Here is an 18,956-nt window from a genome sequence, read left to right as displayed (position 1 = left end):
CAGAAATTAATAAATGATTCTGTTTTGTGGTAGATTATGGTCTATTATTAGGCAAAAAATATTTAAATAAATATGATATGTGCTGGTCCAGTCCAGGGTGTACCCAGCCTCTCGCCTGAAGACAGCTGGGATAGGCTCCAGCACCACCCGCGACCCTCGTGAGGATAAGCGGTAGAAAATTAATAAATGAATGAAATGTACTGTAGTATTCTCGTCACTAACACCACAAAACATTTAGACATTACTTGACCTTAACATTGCGTGAAGTCATGAAGTCCAAAATACTGCGGTTCCCCTTTAAGAAGCAGCAACACCGATACTGCCTTCATGTTTTCAATTATTTCTTAACTTCAAAAAGTATTTCTTGCCTCAAGTATCTTTTCTTCTTTTGATCATAATTGAAAATAGAGCCAATAAAAGTTGCAAGCGTCAACATTTGATAAAGAAGGTGAAAAACATTATCGAATTCAAGAAATAATCCATGGCACAATACTATGTTGACTTTCAGTTACCTTTCAATTCAATTCAATTTCAATCTTCATGCTGGAATAACTAGCATAGGCCAGCTCCCGGCATAACCAGCATACGTTGTGTTTTCGCGCGGTCTATGCTGGTCTAGACCAGCTTACCCCGCGCGAAAACAGCATAGACCAGCGCGAAAACACATCATAGACCAGCATACCCGCGTGAAAACACAACATATGCTGGTCATGCCGGTAGCTGGTCTATGCTAGTTATTCCAGCAAAGCACTGAAGATTGAATTGAAAGGCAACTGAAAGTCAACATAGTATTGTGCCATGGATTATTTCTTGAATTCTAGACCAGCACAAAAACATAACGTATACTAGTATGTTGGTCAGACGGGCGACAGAGTTGACTCCCAGTTCCCGTTTCCATGTCGTAACAAGCTAGGCTAGGATAGGCTGCCAATGACGATAAGTGATAAAAATACACACAGTAGGACTCACACCATTTATTAATAACACAACAAGATATGAACCATATTGTACACTAACTGCACATGTACGCAAATTCAAAATGTTGGCATGAATTTGTGACATTAACTGAAAAAAAAACACTAACCGGGGCGTACGCTAACCGAGGTTCAGTTATACCTGGAAACTGGGACTTCACACCGAGGTATTAAAATTGGAGAAACTCAATTATTTCATGAACCAGACTGTTTGTGTTTATATTCTAGGACCAAAATAGATGAGATGGACAATGACGGTATATTGCGGGGACGCTCAATGTAATATTCATACAATTACTATACTGTTAGTCAGGTGTGTGGTGCTAATTAGCAGTTGAATTACACTAATGGCTCAACGCTAATCAGCTACATCTACACATGCACCAACCACTTGACCTCACACACACACACACACACACACCAAGTGGGTATGTGTGTCGGTGCTATTGTATCATTAATACCAATTTAAACCGATGCTTCAAAACAAAGCTTAGGAGCTCGCTCTTTGTAATCACACAAATACACACGATTATCCCCTCCAATTGAAAAGCAATTAGGCCTCAGGTTTGGTGGTGTAAGCTAAATTACGCAACTATTTTTAACAGTTTTATCACACGTCCAGTATGAGTCAGTTGTTGTGAACGTGCAAAACCTCCACCGTGTCTTTTTGCGTCGCCGTTCAACTCTGCGTCCCTATAATCGTCCTCTTCCAATAAGCGGCATCTGTTTATAAATATTTTCCATATGTTGAAGTAACAACAACATGCCATCGTATTCGTGCATCAAGAGAAATCAGGACAAAAACAAATAGCATGCTGACAGGATGGATGTGTGTAATTTTGTGATGAAAAAGTTCAAATGCAAACCAGTCATTCGTTTCTAGCGCTCACGCAGCAACGCCATAACTCTTGAGAAGATCCCGACATTAAATCCTCAACATGGCCAACGTTTGTGCGTGAAATCTACTCGACAGCTTGTCATTTCCAGAAAACTGCACATCTGCTTTTCCCTCTTCCGTGATTGGCTGTCCTTCCCCTTGCTCTTTGTCCGGTTCACTTCTCCCGTTGGCCGCCTTATCGCACATCACGTCCAATTCAAAGCAAGGCGCGTTTGGGGGGGAGAAAAAAAAAAAAAAAGAAAGGAAGTCGGCGGCTTTGCATCTACAAGAGAGTAGCTTGGGGGATTTGTTTTGGAGAGTGGATTTCGACAGTAACGGAAAATCTCATTAAAAACCTCTCATGACCCCATTTTTATCATCCTAGAATAAAAATAGGAGGGAAAAAAAAACCTCGCATCTGGTCGGGTGGTGCCGGCCAGGCGTCGACAGGCAGTTGCAGGTGTGCATGAACTCATCTTGGGAAATAAACCCATCTGTTCCACCTGGTGCTACCCCACTATAAGGGTACCAAACCCGGTGCTGGGGCATCTAAAGGGGACAGTGCAAGTTGTTTTGTGCTCAATCTCTGCAATGCTGCCTCCAGTCAAAAAACAATAATCTCCTCACACATTGTATCGGAGCCTGTGCAGATTTTTGGACAGAAAACGGCTAACCCAAGTTCCTATTATTAGCTACACAACCGTTGTGGAGCATGCAGTCCAGGACCGAAGTGACGTCTTCTAGTTAGCGTACCATTAAAGCACCAAAGATGAAGCCTTTCAATGACATGGTTGTCCGCTATTTGGGAACAACACATGGATGTGGAATATGGTGATTACCTAATTGAGGCTAAATGGAGCATATTCATGACAAAATATTACCAAACCAAAATATATAGCATTGTGAGGCATATGGTGGCATTCGGGTGACCGACTAGCATTTTAATGGCATTACATTTACATAGCAAACTACAATTATCTTGACAAATATAGCATTTTTCCTGATAAAATATAGCATTTACATGATCACACATAGCAATCCCTTTCCTCGTATAGCAAGCTTAGTGTCAAATGATGTTTTGTGACTACATTACTTGGCAAATATAGCATTTTCATCGTAAAATATAGGATTTACTTTTTCTGATTTCATGTTGCGTTTCAATGCCAAATGATGTTCTTATCCGTGTTGCTTTGGTTGTTTTAGTTTGTGATGAAGTGACTAAGTTTATTATGATAAACCATCTATGGATCATATATGTATGGGAAAACGACAGTTTGAGTAAAACTGCACAACTTTCAAAAGCAAAATGTCCTGCATTTTGAGTAGAATTATATTTGGGGAAAATAAACCTACGCTTTTCTTAGCAAAACACAACTGTTGATTATTTAGCTTACCTTCTTTCTAGTGAGCGGATAATGGCAATTGAAGAGAGAAGAGGAGTGTTGTGGCTGAAACTAGAGTGTGCTACAACAGTCATTTTAATTGCAATTGATAAAATGGGGTTAGCATGTTGGTTGAGAAGACCTGGGTTGGAATCTGCCCGCTTGGGCATGTCCTACCCTTGCGTGCGTCGGTTGTCTCCGGTACCGGTACTCCGCCCCCCCCCCACATTTCAATAACATGGATATTGGGTTAATTTGCAGTATGAATGAAAGTGTAAGCCTATTCCAGTCAGCTGGGATAGGCTCCAGCATAGCCCCGTGACCCTAGTATGGATAGATGTTAAATCGGGAGGTGACCTGTACACCCTCTGATGTTTCTGATGTGTTTAAGCCGGTGCCTTGACACAGCAGCATTATCTAGGTTTCAAAACTGAAAATCTGAAAAATGTAACACATCGCATACCTGGAGAGCAGCAAAGTGTACACGAATAAGATCAAAATGCATGCCGAGTATGAAAAATGTGTACATGTTGGACAGTGTGCCTTTACATAGCATTCCTAACATTTCAACAATAAATTATGATGTTCTTGCGGCCTGATATAACATTTTGCTGAAATAGTGTCGTCTTTCATTTTAATAGTGCAATATTTGGGCTTGTAGGCTGTAATAAAAATCATGTGACCGAATGTGCAATCTCGGAAAAAAACAACACAGGAACAGAATTACAATAAGTTAATTAAATTGACAGAGAAAAAAGCAGACTGCAGCAGCAGACGGGGGAGCGTGCTTCAACTTTTAACAATTTCTAATATGTTTTGGCACACATATAGCAGTTTTGACACAAACTGGCACACATGGTGTCAGTTAGCGGGGGCGCGACCCCGCCGCTAAGACCTCTGGAACACCCCCGTAGTCCCATAAGTCCCCCCCCCCTCCCAGTAGAACTTAGCAGCCTGGCAGTGCTATAATGTTACTCAATGAATCACAGACATCGCGGCCAACTCGTGACAACGACACGGCCCTGAGGGGCACACACACACACAGAGATACAGTATGGATGCACACAAACATTGTTCAGTGTCCTCATGCCACTCTTGAATCATGCATTCAGACACAGGAAGTGGCAGGGTCAGAAAGCCTTACTCACTCTTGGGAGTCGTTATCGCCGTCTTGTTCCAGCGGGGCCTCCCTCGACAGTTCCCTTGCACGTCTGCTCGTGTATGAAAAGAAAAAAAGAAATATATTTCAAATAAAAAAAAGCCACAATTTCTTCCTGTTTTGTTTTTGACCCAAAAAAAAATCAATTATGACGGTGACGTTTCATATTAGAGAGGTGCCACTCTGACACAACCATAAAATATTCTTTGTCACAGTGACAGCATCGCCTCAGAATAAAAGGATGAGCGGTCAAATGAAATTACCAATTTATTTTGGACTTCCTTCGTGTTAACACGTTAAATTGGGCTGACGCTTAATTGCCGACATACGAGTTGACACTTTTGACAACCCGTGAGGAGATTCTGAGCCATGAAAATAAGTTGTGGGTTCTTTAACAAGGTTCCTCCGGGTGTTTGGACTCTCGCAATAAATTATTTTATTGTTACCTGCAGTGTGTTTTATTTTTACTTTATGTTACCGATACTGCTGACCTCACATTCATTTGTCTGCGGCAGCTCACCACTAATTAATTTGGACCACCACAGATCAATGTGGTACTATCTACCTACCTCCGCAGCTTGCTTTCTATGATCTATCAGCGCAGACGCCATTACCGATGTGAGTTTTCTAGCGCTTTAAAAGAGATATTTGAAGCATTAGCAGCTGATGTTTTATTAATGTTCTGATATCATTATAACGGCAATTACAGCCATGTTTATTTCATGAATAGCATCTGACTGCAAAACAAATTGCCTCAATATTGGCTAAACTGTGCATGCAGATTCAAAACTACATCATTGTTTATATTAGCATTGCCTTTATTTGCATAGAAGATGGAGTTTACTTAACAAAAGTGATGCACTGTGTACACTTCAAAGTTCAAAATTAAAGATGATGGATAGACTGACGGATTTGTGCTCTCTGAGTGGTCAGTGGTTCCATACAGAAGTTTCAGAGACTAATAACACCACCTGTTAGCACTCGTCATAAACACATTATTATGGGACTCATCTGCGGAAGGTGTGTTTGTGCAATCCATCACGACTGCATGCATATGCATCAAGGCTGATTATGCAAATTAAACAATGACATCACCGCCACACACACACACTTTGTGCCTGCAGTGGTATGAAATTTTGCATGCCAATGACGTACCAGACACATATTCCCATGAACTAATCATGAACACAACGTGCCGCAATCACATGAATGGGTTAATATTTCCACCAAATCTCAATGAGCATCAGCAGCAGTCTTGGATCTTTGTGATTTTATGTCAATAACTAATCATAATGCCCCTGTCCCTCCATGTCTGTGCCTCTTTTTCCTAGTTATTGCCTCATTCCTGCTCTTTGCACATTCTCTACCTGCAAGAAGATATAGACTTACTAGTCTTTATTCCATGAGCCGTTTCTCTCTTGGTTGCTTACAAATAAAAGAATAAATAATGCTGTTGTGTGGCGTCATGGGGGACCAAATAATGCCACAAATGCTTCACGGACTATTCACATACTATTGTCGTGCATTAGACATAAATGCGACTTGACAAGGTGTAAATAATGTCATGCGGGGAGCATGGTCTTTTGGTGCCAATGCACACCATTTTGGGTCATGAATCGCGTGACAAATGCGTCATTTATATGTAAACAGAACACACACTACTCTTCAAGCTTTTCAGGCGTGTCATAAATAAATAAATTGGCGCGTATCGCCACGGCAAATTGCCACTTTAGAATGCAGAAAACACACAAAGAAGATTGTAAAAGCTAAAGTTGTAATTATTTACACCTCACTGCTCGACACATTAATTTGCTGGAGATAGTTAAAGTACTGAAAGATGTGTGGGTGATATCTTGAAAAAATGTGCTCAATTAAGAAAAACAAAAGGAGAACAAATTGCACAAAAGTTTTCTGTTTAAAAAAAATTTAACTCTGATGTCCTGGATATTATAAAATGACTGCAGAGCGGGGGTAAAATTCAAAAGTAGAAGCCAAAAGAGTGTGTGCATGAATTAATTACAAAAAACAGGCATTTTATTTTAAGAACATTTAATTTCTTATGATTTAAAGCATAATCCACCTTCCAAAGTATTAAAACAATACTAATGAGCATTGTTAAAGTACTGTATGCTTGTCACCACTACTCTACAGCGATGGAAAATTATGAAAACATATTAAAAGTGGCAAAACTTTTTTTAAACTTCTGCTTGTTCATTGTTTTAAAAAATACTACCTACTTTTCAATGGTTCCAGTATAGGAACTTTGTCTTGCTTTCAAGGTCGTTATTGTTGCTTGCAAAGAAGACACTCCAACAAGTCCCATCAATCAAGTCTGCAGGGTAATTAGCCACTTGATGAGGTCGTGTTTGATTACCTGTCAGCGCTTCCTGCTTGGCTAATCATGTGATCAAGCAGCAGCCAATAGAAAGCCAAAGGGGGGGAACACAGCTAACATAAAGCACACATACGAACACACAAAAGACGTTCTAGGACAATAAAGCAGACATTTTAAACTTACGTCACAATTCACCGTGGCATTGAATGACACTCCACGAGTCCATTGTTCAAAAATGCTCCCCTCTAACTTGATCTGTATTCATATATAGCATGTTGCAGTGGTATCGCGACTGCGACTTAGCTTCCATGTCCGGCGTCCTGGCGGTCACATGACCACCACACCTGTAAGTAATATTGGCTCTGATTAACCAACAAGAGCTTACTCTACCGCCCACTAGTGTCTATAAGTAGAATTACAGATAAATAAACACAATGCCTTCGACTTATTTTTAAAACCTACATTTTCTCATACTGTCTTCATACTCTAGTCATTTGTAAGTTAAGTTACAAAAATACAATGTTGCATTAAATCCACAAATTGTAACCAAAGCAACAGGTGGAAATTATAAAAAAAACTGCAATATAGTGAATATAAAGTTAACAAAGAAGTGAATACACAAAAATACGGGGTGCATGTGACTTGCACGTGGATGCACGTGAACAAAAATGTGAGGAAGTTGGATCAAGTTCGAGTGTGTACCTAATGAAGTGGCCATTTTCTTTCAAATATTTGTATTATCATATTGTTATAAGATACAGTGTTTGGCTGTCTATTAATAAGCATTAACATCTTTCTGAAGAGGATTTTCCTGAAGCTAATGAGTTTACTGACGGACTAATTAGAGCTGCGTAACAATTCCACGTCTGTGTTGGGGGATTAATTGACAAATCATCATGAATACGAACGTGACCAAACTGCTTGTTTTCTTGCAGACTTACGTGCCAGGAGAAAGAAGAAGAGCGGGTCACATGCTAAAGAATTAGCCGGTTCCCTTCACCAAACAGGAAGTCACCCCAGAGGAGGCGGAGTGGTCTGGAGGAGGCCACATCCAAGTGTGAGGTTGCTGAGGTTGGCTTTGATGATGACGATGAAGAGGCAAGACGTTGGGTTGCTGAGGGTCTTGGTCCTCCTCGTGGGACTTTGTGCCCTCTGTAGTCTGGCATCAGCAAGCCGGAGATGGGACGCGTCCACCGGCCATCGCTCACACAGACGTGCAGGTAGGTTGGGTTCGATTCCACCGCAGTCAAAACCTTAAGTCAAGACCCCAAACGGGTCTTGGAATTTAATTTGTGTGTGTGTGTAGGTCACATGTCGCTGCACAGACACAGACCGAGGGCAGGCAAGGAGGGTCAGGTTCTGCACAGGTCCAAACGAGGTTGGGTCTGGAATCAGTTCTTCGTCATCGAGGAGTACACGGGACCTGACCCGGTTCTGGTGGGCAGGGTGAGTTTTTAAAGTCTCCAGTCTAGTAGCTTTCAACCTAATAAGGAATATGATTTTATTTTATTATTTGCTATGTATAATAATAGGCTGCACGGCGGACGAGTGGTTAGCACGCAGACCCCACAGCTAGGAAACCAGGGTTCAATTCCACCCTCGGCTATCTGTGTGGAGTTTGCATGTTTCCGGGTACTCCGGTTCCAAAAACATTCCCACATTCCAAAAACATGCTAGGTTAATTGGCGACTCCAATTTGTCCATAGGTATGAATGTGAGTGTGAATGGTTGTTTGTCTATATGTGCCCTGTGATTGGCTGGCGACCAGTCCAGGGTGCACCCCACCTCTTGCCCAAAATTCAGCTGGGATAGGCTCCAGCATACCCCTGCAACCATAATGAGGCATAGCAGCATAAAAAATGAATGGATGAAACTATTACTCCATATGCTTATTAAAAGGTAGCTATCAAAACATTTTTATTTACTAATTATTTCAATAATTATTTCATAAAGTACTGTCTATTTTATTGCATCCAAGAGGGATGTGATCACCTGCATCACTGCACAACAACAACAACATGACTCAGTGAGCTAAAGGATTAGCCAGTGTTATATTTCATGGTCATAAAGGAAGAACAAGAGTTTAATTATAACGAGCTGGATGACAGACGTTTAAATCTAACGTGTATTATTTCACACACACACAAACAACAACACATCCATCTCTGTCAGGAAGCATCTCCTTCTTGAAGGAGATGACCTTTGACTGTGTCCATCTTGTCCATTTGTCTCACCCACCTTTTCTCCATCCCTTCATCCATCATTCCTCTTCCAGCTCCACTCCGACGTCGACTCGGGCGACGGCAACATCAAGTACATCCTATCCGGCGAGGGAGCGGGTACGACGTTTGTGATTGACGACAAGACGGGGAACATCCACGCAACCAAAACGTTAGACCGCGAACAGCAGGCCCAGTACACGCTCACCGCCCAGGCCGTGGACAGGGACACTAACAAACCTCTGGAGCCGCCTTCGGAGTTCATCGTCAAGGTGCAGGACATCAATGACAATCCTCCGGAGTTTCTCCACGGGCCGTACTACGCCAGGGTGCCTGAGATGTCCAACGTTGGTGAGTAGGAGATGGGCAGATCTTGTCAAATAGTAGCACTAGCCTGTGGTAGCCTCTAGAATCAGAATCAGATGCCCTTTATTGTCATTTTACATAAATAGAATGAAATTTCAGCAGCTCCATTTTCAGACAGAATGACAGTACAAAATATAGAAATTAGAAGAATAAATAATAAATAAAGATTTACATTGTCAAGGACGATTGGTTACCTTGGTTACATATTGTTGAGCTAGCTATTATAGGCTCCCCAGTCAGGACGGGTTCTTAAGATTAAATAAAAAACGTCTTTAAGTGTATTTCTATCAGCTCATATTCCGTATGGATATTATGGGTTGTTTTTTTTTGAATATATGAAACATTACAGTGCATTTCTTACATCAATCAAAATATAACTTTCCATTATTGACATTTGTATTCAACTATCTGATCACAAGCCCAAAAGGAGTAGGCTGAAGCCAAAGCTTATCATTTTCATGCCACAGTCTTGTTTTCCCCTGTTATTATTATCATTGTAATATCATTATTGTTATAATCTTTAGCATTATTACCATTATTGTTGTTATTATTATAACCATTATTATAATCATATATTATATATATATATTATATTATTAATCATTAATATTACCATTTTCATCATTCATTCATTTTCTACCGCTTTTCCTCACGAGGGTCGCGGGGGGTGCTGGAGCTGTCTTTGGGCGAGAGGCAGGGTACACCCCGGACTGGTCGCCAGCCAATCACAGGGCACATACAGACAAACAACCATTCACACTCACATTCATATGTGGAATTTTGGAACATTTGGAATGTGGGAGGAAACCGGAGTACCCGGAGAAAACCCACACATGCACGGGGAGAACATGCAAACTCCACACAGAGATGGCCGAGGGTGGAATTGAACCCTGGTCTCCTAGCTGTGAGGTCTGTGCGCTAACCACTAGACCGCCGTGCCGCCCATTATTATTATTATCATTATCATAATTATCATTATTGTTAGAATCTTTATCATTACCATTACCATTATTATTATTATTATTATTATCACCATTATTATATCATCATTAATATTACCATTTTCATCATTGTAGTTGTAAAAAAAAAAAAAATTTTTTTTAATTATTTAATTTTACAGACTTCATTGCTTCTTGTAGAGTGCTGTATCATTCCATCTGTTGTTTTCTGAAATCCACAGTATTTATGTTTTATTGTCAATTTATTAGCCCACTTTTCCCCCCTAAGTGTAACATTTACATATCATTTTCTGGATTGCATGTGTCTAATCTTGTGCATTAAAAAAACAAGAACTTGAGAGTGTGTCTGAACAGGTGACCAACTCAAACATCCAACTGGACTGAACAGCAGTAAAGATATGATTTGAATTACTCTTGTTAGACTCCCTGGACAGAACAGTATTGTAGATATTGCAGTCTTGCAGCCAAAGCAGGTATGAACAGCAATCTGGCAATCTGAAAAACAAGCTCCTGCGCTTCCTTCACTGAGTGGCATGTGTTAATGAAGTCAGTGACAGAGCTCATCATCAGTCTTCGTCAGGCATTTATTGATTGTCACGGAAACCCGACCACAGGAAGTGTGACCACGAGGCAGATACACGACCGCACCATTAGCCCATACATTAAAAGGAATCAAACTCTCGACATGCCCCTCAGAGTCTCCTGACTAAGAGCTTCCGATATTGATAGACTATCTAGTCCGGATTGGCTGCGGTCACGGGGACTCTTAAGGGGTTGCAGAATTCGTGTCTGTGAAAGGACGGTGCTTTCAGAGAAAGACCCTCTGAGAGGACGTTTCAGCGATTCCATTTCAAGCTTGTCCGACCACGTGAAACCTGAACACACGAGTCGGGCATGAGCCCGGACCACAGGAGGGAACCATGTCACTAACTGAGCTCGGATCCCTTGTGGACCTCAGAACTCAGAAGGACGTCTGTCTGCTTGAAATTAAAATTCCAGATAAGTGGAGGTGTTGCTGCAGGCAGACTGTGCTAACACAGCAGCCTAAAAAAGATGGCTGCTTGGTGAGAGATATTTGCCACCAGGCCCGTCTTGTAAAGATAAAATGCTAAGAGGCATTGATGATGGTGGTCCGACTGTGCAGAATCAGCTTGAAAGCTTCTTCATGTGTGCAGACGAGTGAATCAAACACGCTTTCTTACCAACTTAAAGCTGACTTGTTTTTTCATGTCCTGCAGGTACGTCTGTGATCCAGGTGACGGCTACAGACGCTGACGACCCCACGTATGGTAACAGCGCCCGGCTGGTGTACAGCATCCTGCAGGGACAGCCATACTTCTCTGTGGAGCCCCAGACAGGTGAGGATGAAGAAACATTGGTTGAGTTCCACTACGATACACTTGGGAGAGGAACATTAGGTACTTTCAGTCAACATTAGGGACACCTGCACAATCTATAAGAGAGAGAGATGTACCCGTCGTGGTTCGTTGAGGATGATGAAAGACAGAGATACTCAACTAAATTGTTCTGGGGGACACATTTTCAGAAAGTTAAGGACCACAGGGGCAAAAATACTAGTCAATGCGCTCATTCTGAAGGGATCACTCTGTTGCTTTTAAGGACATACTGCAAAAAACACTAGTGAAGGAACCTTCAATAGGAAAGGAACGCTATGCTTTTTTTGTAAGAATCATTCATTCATTTATTAATTTTCTACCGCTTATCCTCACGAGGGTGGCGGGGGTGCTGGAGCCTATCCCAGCTGTCTTCGGGGGAGAGGCGGGGTACAGCCTGGACTGGTGGCCAGCCAATCACAGGGCACATATGTATAGACAAACAACCATTCACACTCACATCCATACCTACTCCGTTGCTTTTAAGGACATACTGCAAAAACACTAGTGAAGGAACCTCCAATCGGAAAGGAACGCTCTGCTTTTCTGTAAGAATCATTCATTCATTAATTTTGTACTGCGTATCCTCATGAGGGTGGCGGGGGTGCTGGAGCCTATCCCAGCTGTCTTCAGGCGAGAAGCGGGGTACACCCTGGACTGGTCCCCAGCCAATCACAGGGCACATATAGACAAACAACCATTCACACTCACATTCATACCTATGGACAATTTGGAGTCGCCAATTAACCTAGCATGTTTTTGGAATGTGGGAGGAAACCGGAGTACCCGGAGAAAACCCACGCATGCACGGGGAGAACATGCAAACTCCACACTGAGATGGAACTGAACTCAGGTCTACTAGCTGTGAGGCCTGAGCGCTAACCACTCATCCGCCGTGCAGCCCTTGGTTGTATATTTTGTGTAAAATTCTTCATTTATTCATTCGTTTTCTACCGCTTATCCTCACTAGGGCCGCAGAGGTTGCTGGAGCCTATCCCAGCTGTTTTCAGGCGAGAGGCGGGGTACACCCTGGACTGGTCGCCAGCCAATCACAGGGCACATATAGACAAACAACCATTCACACTCACATTTATACCTATGGACAATTTGGAGTCGCTAATTAACCTAGCATGTTTTTGGAATGTGGGAGGAAACCGGAGTACCCGGAGAAAACCCACGCATGCACGGGGAGAACATGCAAACTCCACACATCGATGGCCGAGGGTGTAACTGAACCCTGGTCTCCTAGCTGTGAGGTCTGCGCGCTAACCACTCGACCAAGAATCATTCATTCATTTATTTTCTACCGCTTATCCTCACGAGGGTCGCGGGGGTTGCTGGAGCCTATCCCAGCTGTCTTCAGGCGAGAGACGGGGTACACCCTGGACTGGTCGCCAGCCAATCACAGGGCACATATAGACAAACAACCATTCACACTCACATTCATACCTATGGACAATTTGGAGTCGCTAATTAACCTAGCATGTTTTTGGAATGTGGGAGGAAACCGGAGTACCCGGAGAAAACCCACGCATGCACGGGGAGAACATGCAAACTCCACACAGAGATAACCGAGGGTGGAATTGAACAAGCTGTGAGGCCTGCACGCTAACCACTCGCTCACCGTGCAGCCTTTTGTAAGAATCGACTGCTAAAAATTCTAGTCATGGGGACTCGGTAATGGATGGATGTCCGGTCATACTGAGCGGTGATGAAGCTGATTCAGAGAGCGTCTGAGGGCGGGGTGTGATGTTGGATTTGTGCAGGGTAAATCTTAGCTAATCACAGCAGTGTTGGCTATTTGACTGGCTCACATCCAAAGCTCACATTTCTAATTGGTTTGGAGATTATCAGCTTTGCATGCTGTCACACAAATGCAGCAGATATGCACACAGCAGCCGGCCTGACGCTATCAAAAAAAAAAAAACATTAACACGACCAACAGCCCCTTCCCTGAATGAAACTGACATCAAAGATTATCAGTGCTATGAAATGGAGCAAAATAATCTGGCACTTGTTTAAAAGTCAAGTTGATTTTGAAGGAAAACACATTAAAATGCTACAAAGTGTGTCCAGAGATGGATCTATACTGTGCGTGTGTGTATATATATATATATATATATATATATATATATATATATATATATATATATATATATATGTATATTTTAGTTATTTTTCCCCCTCTCTAGAGGTCACGTCACACATCACTGATGTGCTCCGGCCTGGTATCCATGGCAACAAACGTGATGAATCAAACATGTAATCATATCCTCGCTTCAGGTGAAACCTGCCATCAACCTGAAGGGCACTTTGTGGTGCACAGAACACACCTTAATATTACATCAGCACCTTCACAATGCAGATTTAACAACACAGTTTGGGTACACAGGAAGTCTTCTCGCGTTCGAAGTGAGAAGACACATTATAAAAAAAGCTATAAATAATAAACAAGGCGTAGTGGTATATAAACATGTATCATACAGTCGAAAAATGCAACAAGAAAGTGCATTTATGTAGGAAGATGCACAATAAAATAATAAAAAGTGGGATACAGCCAGTGGCATAAATACATAGATATCCACCTCCTGCATGGATGTTATTGTTAGGAATCATGTATTATTCATAGAGAACTTTAAAAAAAAATTATAAATAAAAAATTCCAACATATAATGGCCTCAATTAAATCAGTCATGTACTTTGTACGTTCTTGCATCTTTAACAAAAGACACAAAAACAATTCACGCATTCCTGCAGTGTCATTATTACAGTATGATCTAGCGTTTAGCAGCTAGCATCTTGCATTAAGTGTAAAAATGACTTTTGTCTGCACGCAGGTATCATCCGCACGGCACTGCCAAACATGGACCGTGAGGCCCGCCAGGAGTACGATGTGGTCATCCAGGCCAAAGACATGGGCGGTCACATGGGCGGACTATCGGGGACCACCGAGGTCAAGATCAGCCTCACCGACGTGAATGACAACCCACCAAAGTTCCCACAGAGTGAGTACATTAGATAATCTTCATGCACCCAAGTGTGTGTGTGTTAAACCTGGACATGAATGCTTTATCTTTGTTGTTGTTGTTTTTTTAACCACACTAATGGTTTAGCCATCAGCATGCATCGCAGCTAACTGAAGCTGCAAATCCAGACCAAGTATTTCCAAAATGTCAAACACCGGAGTGCAAGTGAGGTGTTATTTTCCAGTTATGTTGCAGATATCTAAGACGCTGAGAATGTCAGCCAATGACATCCAGATGTTTCTGGTAAAGCTTCACATGAAACTAAATGTACTAAGAGCAGAAAGGAGACAGAGCATGAAGTTGTTCATTGCTCCGTGTGCATCATATGATGCATATTGATGGTTGTTTTGTGCATTAAATTTTATATCTTCACAGGATGCAATATTAGACTGCAATAAACGACATGTAGAATGTTTTTAGTTTATTTTTTATCAGTGCTCATGTGAAAAATTCAGTCTGTACTGTACAGATAAATGAATAAATATCAATTTCTCTAGTTTTTCAAATCAAAGGGGTGAAAAAAAATGTCTGCCCCACGATAAGGTGCTAAATTTGATGAGCCATACAGCGTGTATGTACGCAGCACACATGTTGTCGGAAGGTTTGTACAAAAAAACTGCAAGCAGACGGAGAACCTGCCAGAGGAATGTTCCAGATGGTGCGAATGAGGACACCAATTACATATTTAACACTTTTAAGAGGCAGCAAAGCCCACAAATGAGGAAAAAAATACACTCGGAAAAATCACAAAGACGATTGCAATTTTTGTGTCGCTTTTAGAAAAAAAAAAAAAAACATTCAGCCTGAAGGTTCCGCAAAGCGTCGCTGTCACTGCTATTGTCTCCCTTTTAGCTAATTATCCAGTAGTTGTTGTTAGGATGCTCAATGCAGGGAGGAAGAAGAATTAAAAAAAAATCTTCATTTGTATCTGCCTCCGCTCACAGCAACAAAAGGCCAAGACTCCAAAAAGACTCTACAAAATATATATATATAATTTTTTTTTAAGCCTGATAGCTGTCACATTTCCACTGGCACATATCAATTACTCAACACTGCTTGGCAGGATTACTGCGCTGCCACCTCATCACCCCCAAAAAGATGATGACTGCAATCCAGCCGCACAAAAGACACCCTGTCTTGAAAAGATGATGGGAATACAAAACACTTTGGGTCTGCATAGAAGAGTAAGAATTGAAACACATATAAAGTATACACTGTATGAGTCCTGGTTAAATGAGAATAGATGAGGATTAAGAGGCAAAGGAGGTGCAGCGAGGGGAGAAATGGAGGAAGGCAGGAGGAGAAAAGAGGCTGAAGAGGTAGTAGACGTGAAAGAAATAGGGCGAAGGAGGAGGAGGTGAGGGGGAAGGAGAGGTAAAGACGTGGAAGCATGGAGTGGAATGAGGGCACCCAGGAAGCTAAAAGCAAAAACGCTAAGCTGAGCAAAGAATTTGTGATTGACAGGATGGTAAATGTGAAGTGACTGGATCAATCCGATGTATTTGTATGTGGAACATCTTAATCATATCTCAGAGCATCCATGTGGAGCACTTTTAGTCATATAGACAACCTCTAAAGTCGACATTCGATCAAACATTTACTCTGCAAAAGTCGCAGGGTATGACACCATTTCAGCATTTTTAGATAATTTTTAATACTTTTTTTTTTTTTTTTTTTTAGAAAAATGACATTTTATTTTAATTCCTTATTTAATTTTTTATGCTGGTTCCATTTTGACCCTGAAACAGATCAGAGTGCAGAATCTCTGGATCTGGAACCAAAACCAAAATATGAGGTCTGCTAGCGTCATTCGTTTATGGTTTCACAGTATTATTAACAGTACACAATACTACCTACAGGACTACTACTACTATGAGTACTATTAATAATAATAATAATAACATGGCTGGGGCTGCACGGTGGCGAGTGGTTAGCGCTCAGGCCTGACATTTCCGCCATTAATATAAGCGTCAACCCTACACAAGCAGAAAGTTACAGTCAGAATTCTGCTTGACAGTCAAACATTGGCTAGCTAGCTAACAGTCGTCCCTACCACATCACACTTCCAATTTAGTGGCTTCAGTCTATCACGGTTTTTCAAAACAAATTAACCCAACACGGTGGTCGAGTGGATAGCGCTCAGGACTGACAGCTAAGAGACCCGAGTTCAATTCCACCCTCGGCCATGTCTGTGTGTGTTTTCTCCGGGTACTCCGGTTTCCTCCCACATTCCAAAAACATGCTAGGTTAATTGGCGACTCCAAATTGTCCATAGGTATGAATGTGAGTGTGAATGGTTGTTTGTCTATATGTGCCCTGTGATTGGCTGGCGACCTGTCCAGGGTGTACCCCGCCTCTCGCTTGAAGACAGCTGGGATAGGCTCCAGCACCTCCCGCGACCAATGTGAGGACAAGCGGAAGAAAATGAATGAATGAATGAATAACTAATGTCGAGTGCATTATTGCCCACTTTTAATGCAGTTCGGCGCAGGATCGGATATATGGATAGTCCGGTTATATCGGTATTTTTTCCGACTCCCGAGAATATCGATATAACGAGACTTTACTGTACTAGTAAACTATACATAAGTATCTAGAATATCTGTTGGGTCTGAGCAGAAACTGAAGTGTTGAAAAAGGAGAAAAGTAGAATTGGAAGCTGAAAAGATGATGGAGGAGGCGGAAGCGGGAGAGCAGTCATGATGAAGAGTGGACGTAGGGCAGATGAGATTGTTTGATAAAAGCACAAAAGAAGTGAGAAGGGAAATAGTGGTTCTTTAACACACACAGACAGTCAGACCTGTCTCCATAGGGAATATGAACAACCTTGAGGCCATAAAAGACAGATGGTATAGATGTTAATCCCTCCTGCCCTCTTAAAGTGATCCGGTCTCTTTGGGTGTAAACGGAAATTATATCCAGCCAACCCAATCCCTCCACTCACCTCTGCTCTCGTCTTCCCTCCCAGGTGTTTACTCCATGTCTGTGTCCGAGGATAAAGTGGAGGGGGAGGAGGTGGGCCGCCTCAAGGCCAAAGACCCAGACATGGGAGACAACGGGCTGGTCAACTACCGCCTGACTGACGGAGACGGCCTGGGAATGTTTGACCTGACCACCGACTCGGAGACGAGGGAGGCTGTCATCAAGCTGAAAAAGGTAAAGGAGGTTTAGGTTTAAGGCCTCCATTTGGGGACATATCTGGTTTGTGGGGATACATACACATATATGTTTGGGGGGGGGGCACGGTGGTCTAGTGGTTAGCGCACAGACCTCACAGCTAGGAGACCAGGGTTCAATTCCACCCTCGGCCATCTCTGTGTATTCTCCCCGTGCATGCGTGGGTTTTCTACTCCGGTTTCCTCCCACATTCCAAAAACATGCTAGGTTAACATGCTAGGTTAACATGCTACGTTAACATGCTAGGTTAACATGCTAGCTTAACATGCTAGCTTAACATGCTAGCTTAACATGCTAGGTTAATTGGCAACTCCAAATTGTCCATAGGTATGAATGTGAGTGTGAATGGTTGTTTGTCTATATGTGCCCTGTGATTGGTTGGCGACCAGTCCAGGGTGTACCCCGCCTCTCGCCCGAAGACAGCTGGGATAGGCTCCAGCACCCCCGCGACCCTCGTGAGGAAAAGCAGTAGAAAATGAATGAATGTTTGGGGGGAACATGCATAAAGACTGACCAAATGGTATTTATTAGCGGTCCCAAAAACAAATCCCAAAAACTGAAATTTAGAAAAAAATCAAAGATGCACAAAGAAGTCTTAATACATCATCTTCAAAAACAATTCAGCAAATAATGTATTTATAGACGTCCATTAAGACAGCCCACTAGTTGGGTCTGAATGCATGGCTCCCTCTGTTGGATGCCTCCACCTAGTGAAATTCCCAGAGTGAAGAAAAGTACAATTAAACCTACTTTTTTGTTGAAATAAAATGTTAAACTGACCCAGTTATATAGAATACTCTAGGGTTCAACTGTCTGATATCCTCTCTTGTGATTCCATGCTACAAATTCATAAGATCCCTTTTTGTAAGACAATTCCAGGTCAGCTCCCAAACACCGACAGCACTTCCTGTCCATGCAACCAAGAGCGAGCCAGCTCACTCACTTTTCTTTATTCTGTGAGAAAATCTCAATCGATACAAATCTTCTTTTGTCTCCGTGCAGGAGCAGCAACTTGAAAACTCGCTGCGGTTTGGGCATTTCTTTCCGCTGCTATCAGCGGGACGTTGCAGGGGAAATGAGTGCATGCA

General features: G+C 42.1%; 1 protein-coding gene and 1 long non-coding RNA gene across 2 annotated transcripts in view; one reads left to right on the top strand and one right to left on the bottom strand.

Moving 5' to 3' along the window:
- The window catches only part of cdh11 (cadherin 11, type 2, OB-cadherin (osteoblast)), a 74,652-nt gene that overhangs the window by 43,030 nt on the left and 12,666 nt on the right, over positions 1 to 18,956 (top strand). Inside the window, exons 3-8 of the mRNA XM_058059062.2 lie at positions 7,663 to 7,947; positions 8,034 to 8,173; positions 9,003 to 9,297; positions 11,510 to 11,629; positions 14,503 to 14,670; positions 17,660 to 17,847. Of these exons, the coding sequence (XP_057915045.2) occupies positions 7,809 to 7,947; positions 8,034 to 8,173; positions 9,003 to 9,297; positions 11,510 to 11,629; positions 14,503 to 14,670; positions 17,660 to 17,847 (1,050 nt within the window). The 5' untranslated portion in view covers positions 7,663 to 7,808. The remainder of the gene's footprint in view (positions 1 to 7,662; positions 7,948 to 8,033; positions 8,174 to 9,002; positions 9,298 to 11,509; positions 11,630 to 14,502; positions 14,671 to 17,659; positions 17,848 to 18,956) is intronic.
- The window catches only part of LOC144894480 (uncharacterized), a 75,947-nt gene continuing 74,632 nt past the window's right edge, over positions 17,642 to 18,956 (bottom strand). The window contains exon 3 of the long non-coding RNA XR_013625094.1: positions 17,642 to 17,838. This is a non-coding gene — a long non-coding RNA (uncharacterized LOC144894480). The remainder of the gene's footprint in view (positions 17,839 to 18,956) is intronic.

The sequence above is a fragment of the Doryrhamphus excisus genome, linkage group LG20, assembly GCF_037039965.1.
Source record: "Doryrhamphus excisus strain RoL-2023G ecotype Guam linkage group LG20, RoL_Dexc_Guam_v1.1, whole genome shotgun sequence".
Classification (NCBI taxonomy): domain Eukaryota; kingdom Metazoa; phylum Chordata; class Actinopteri; order Syngnathiformes; family Syngnathidae; genus Doryrhamphus; species Doryrhamphus excisus.
Note: the sequence above shows the minus strand (reverse complement) of the source record. Positions and strands in the feature narration are given on the sequence as shown.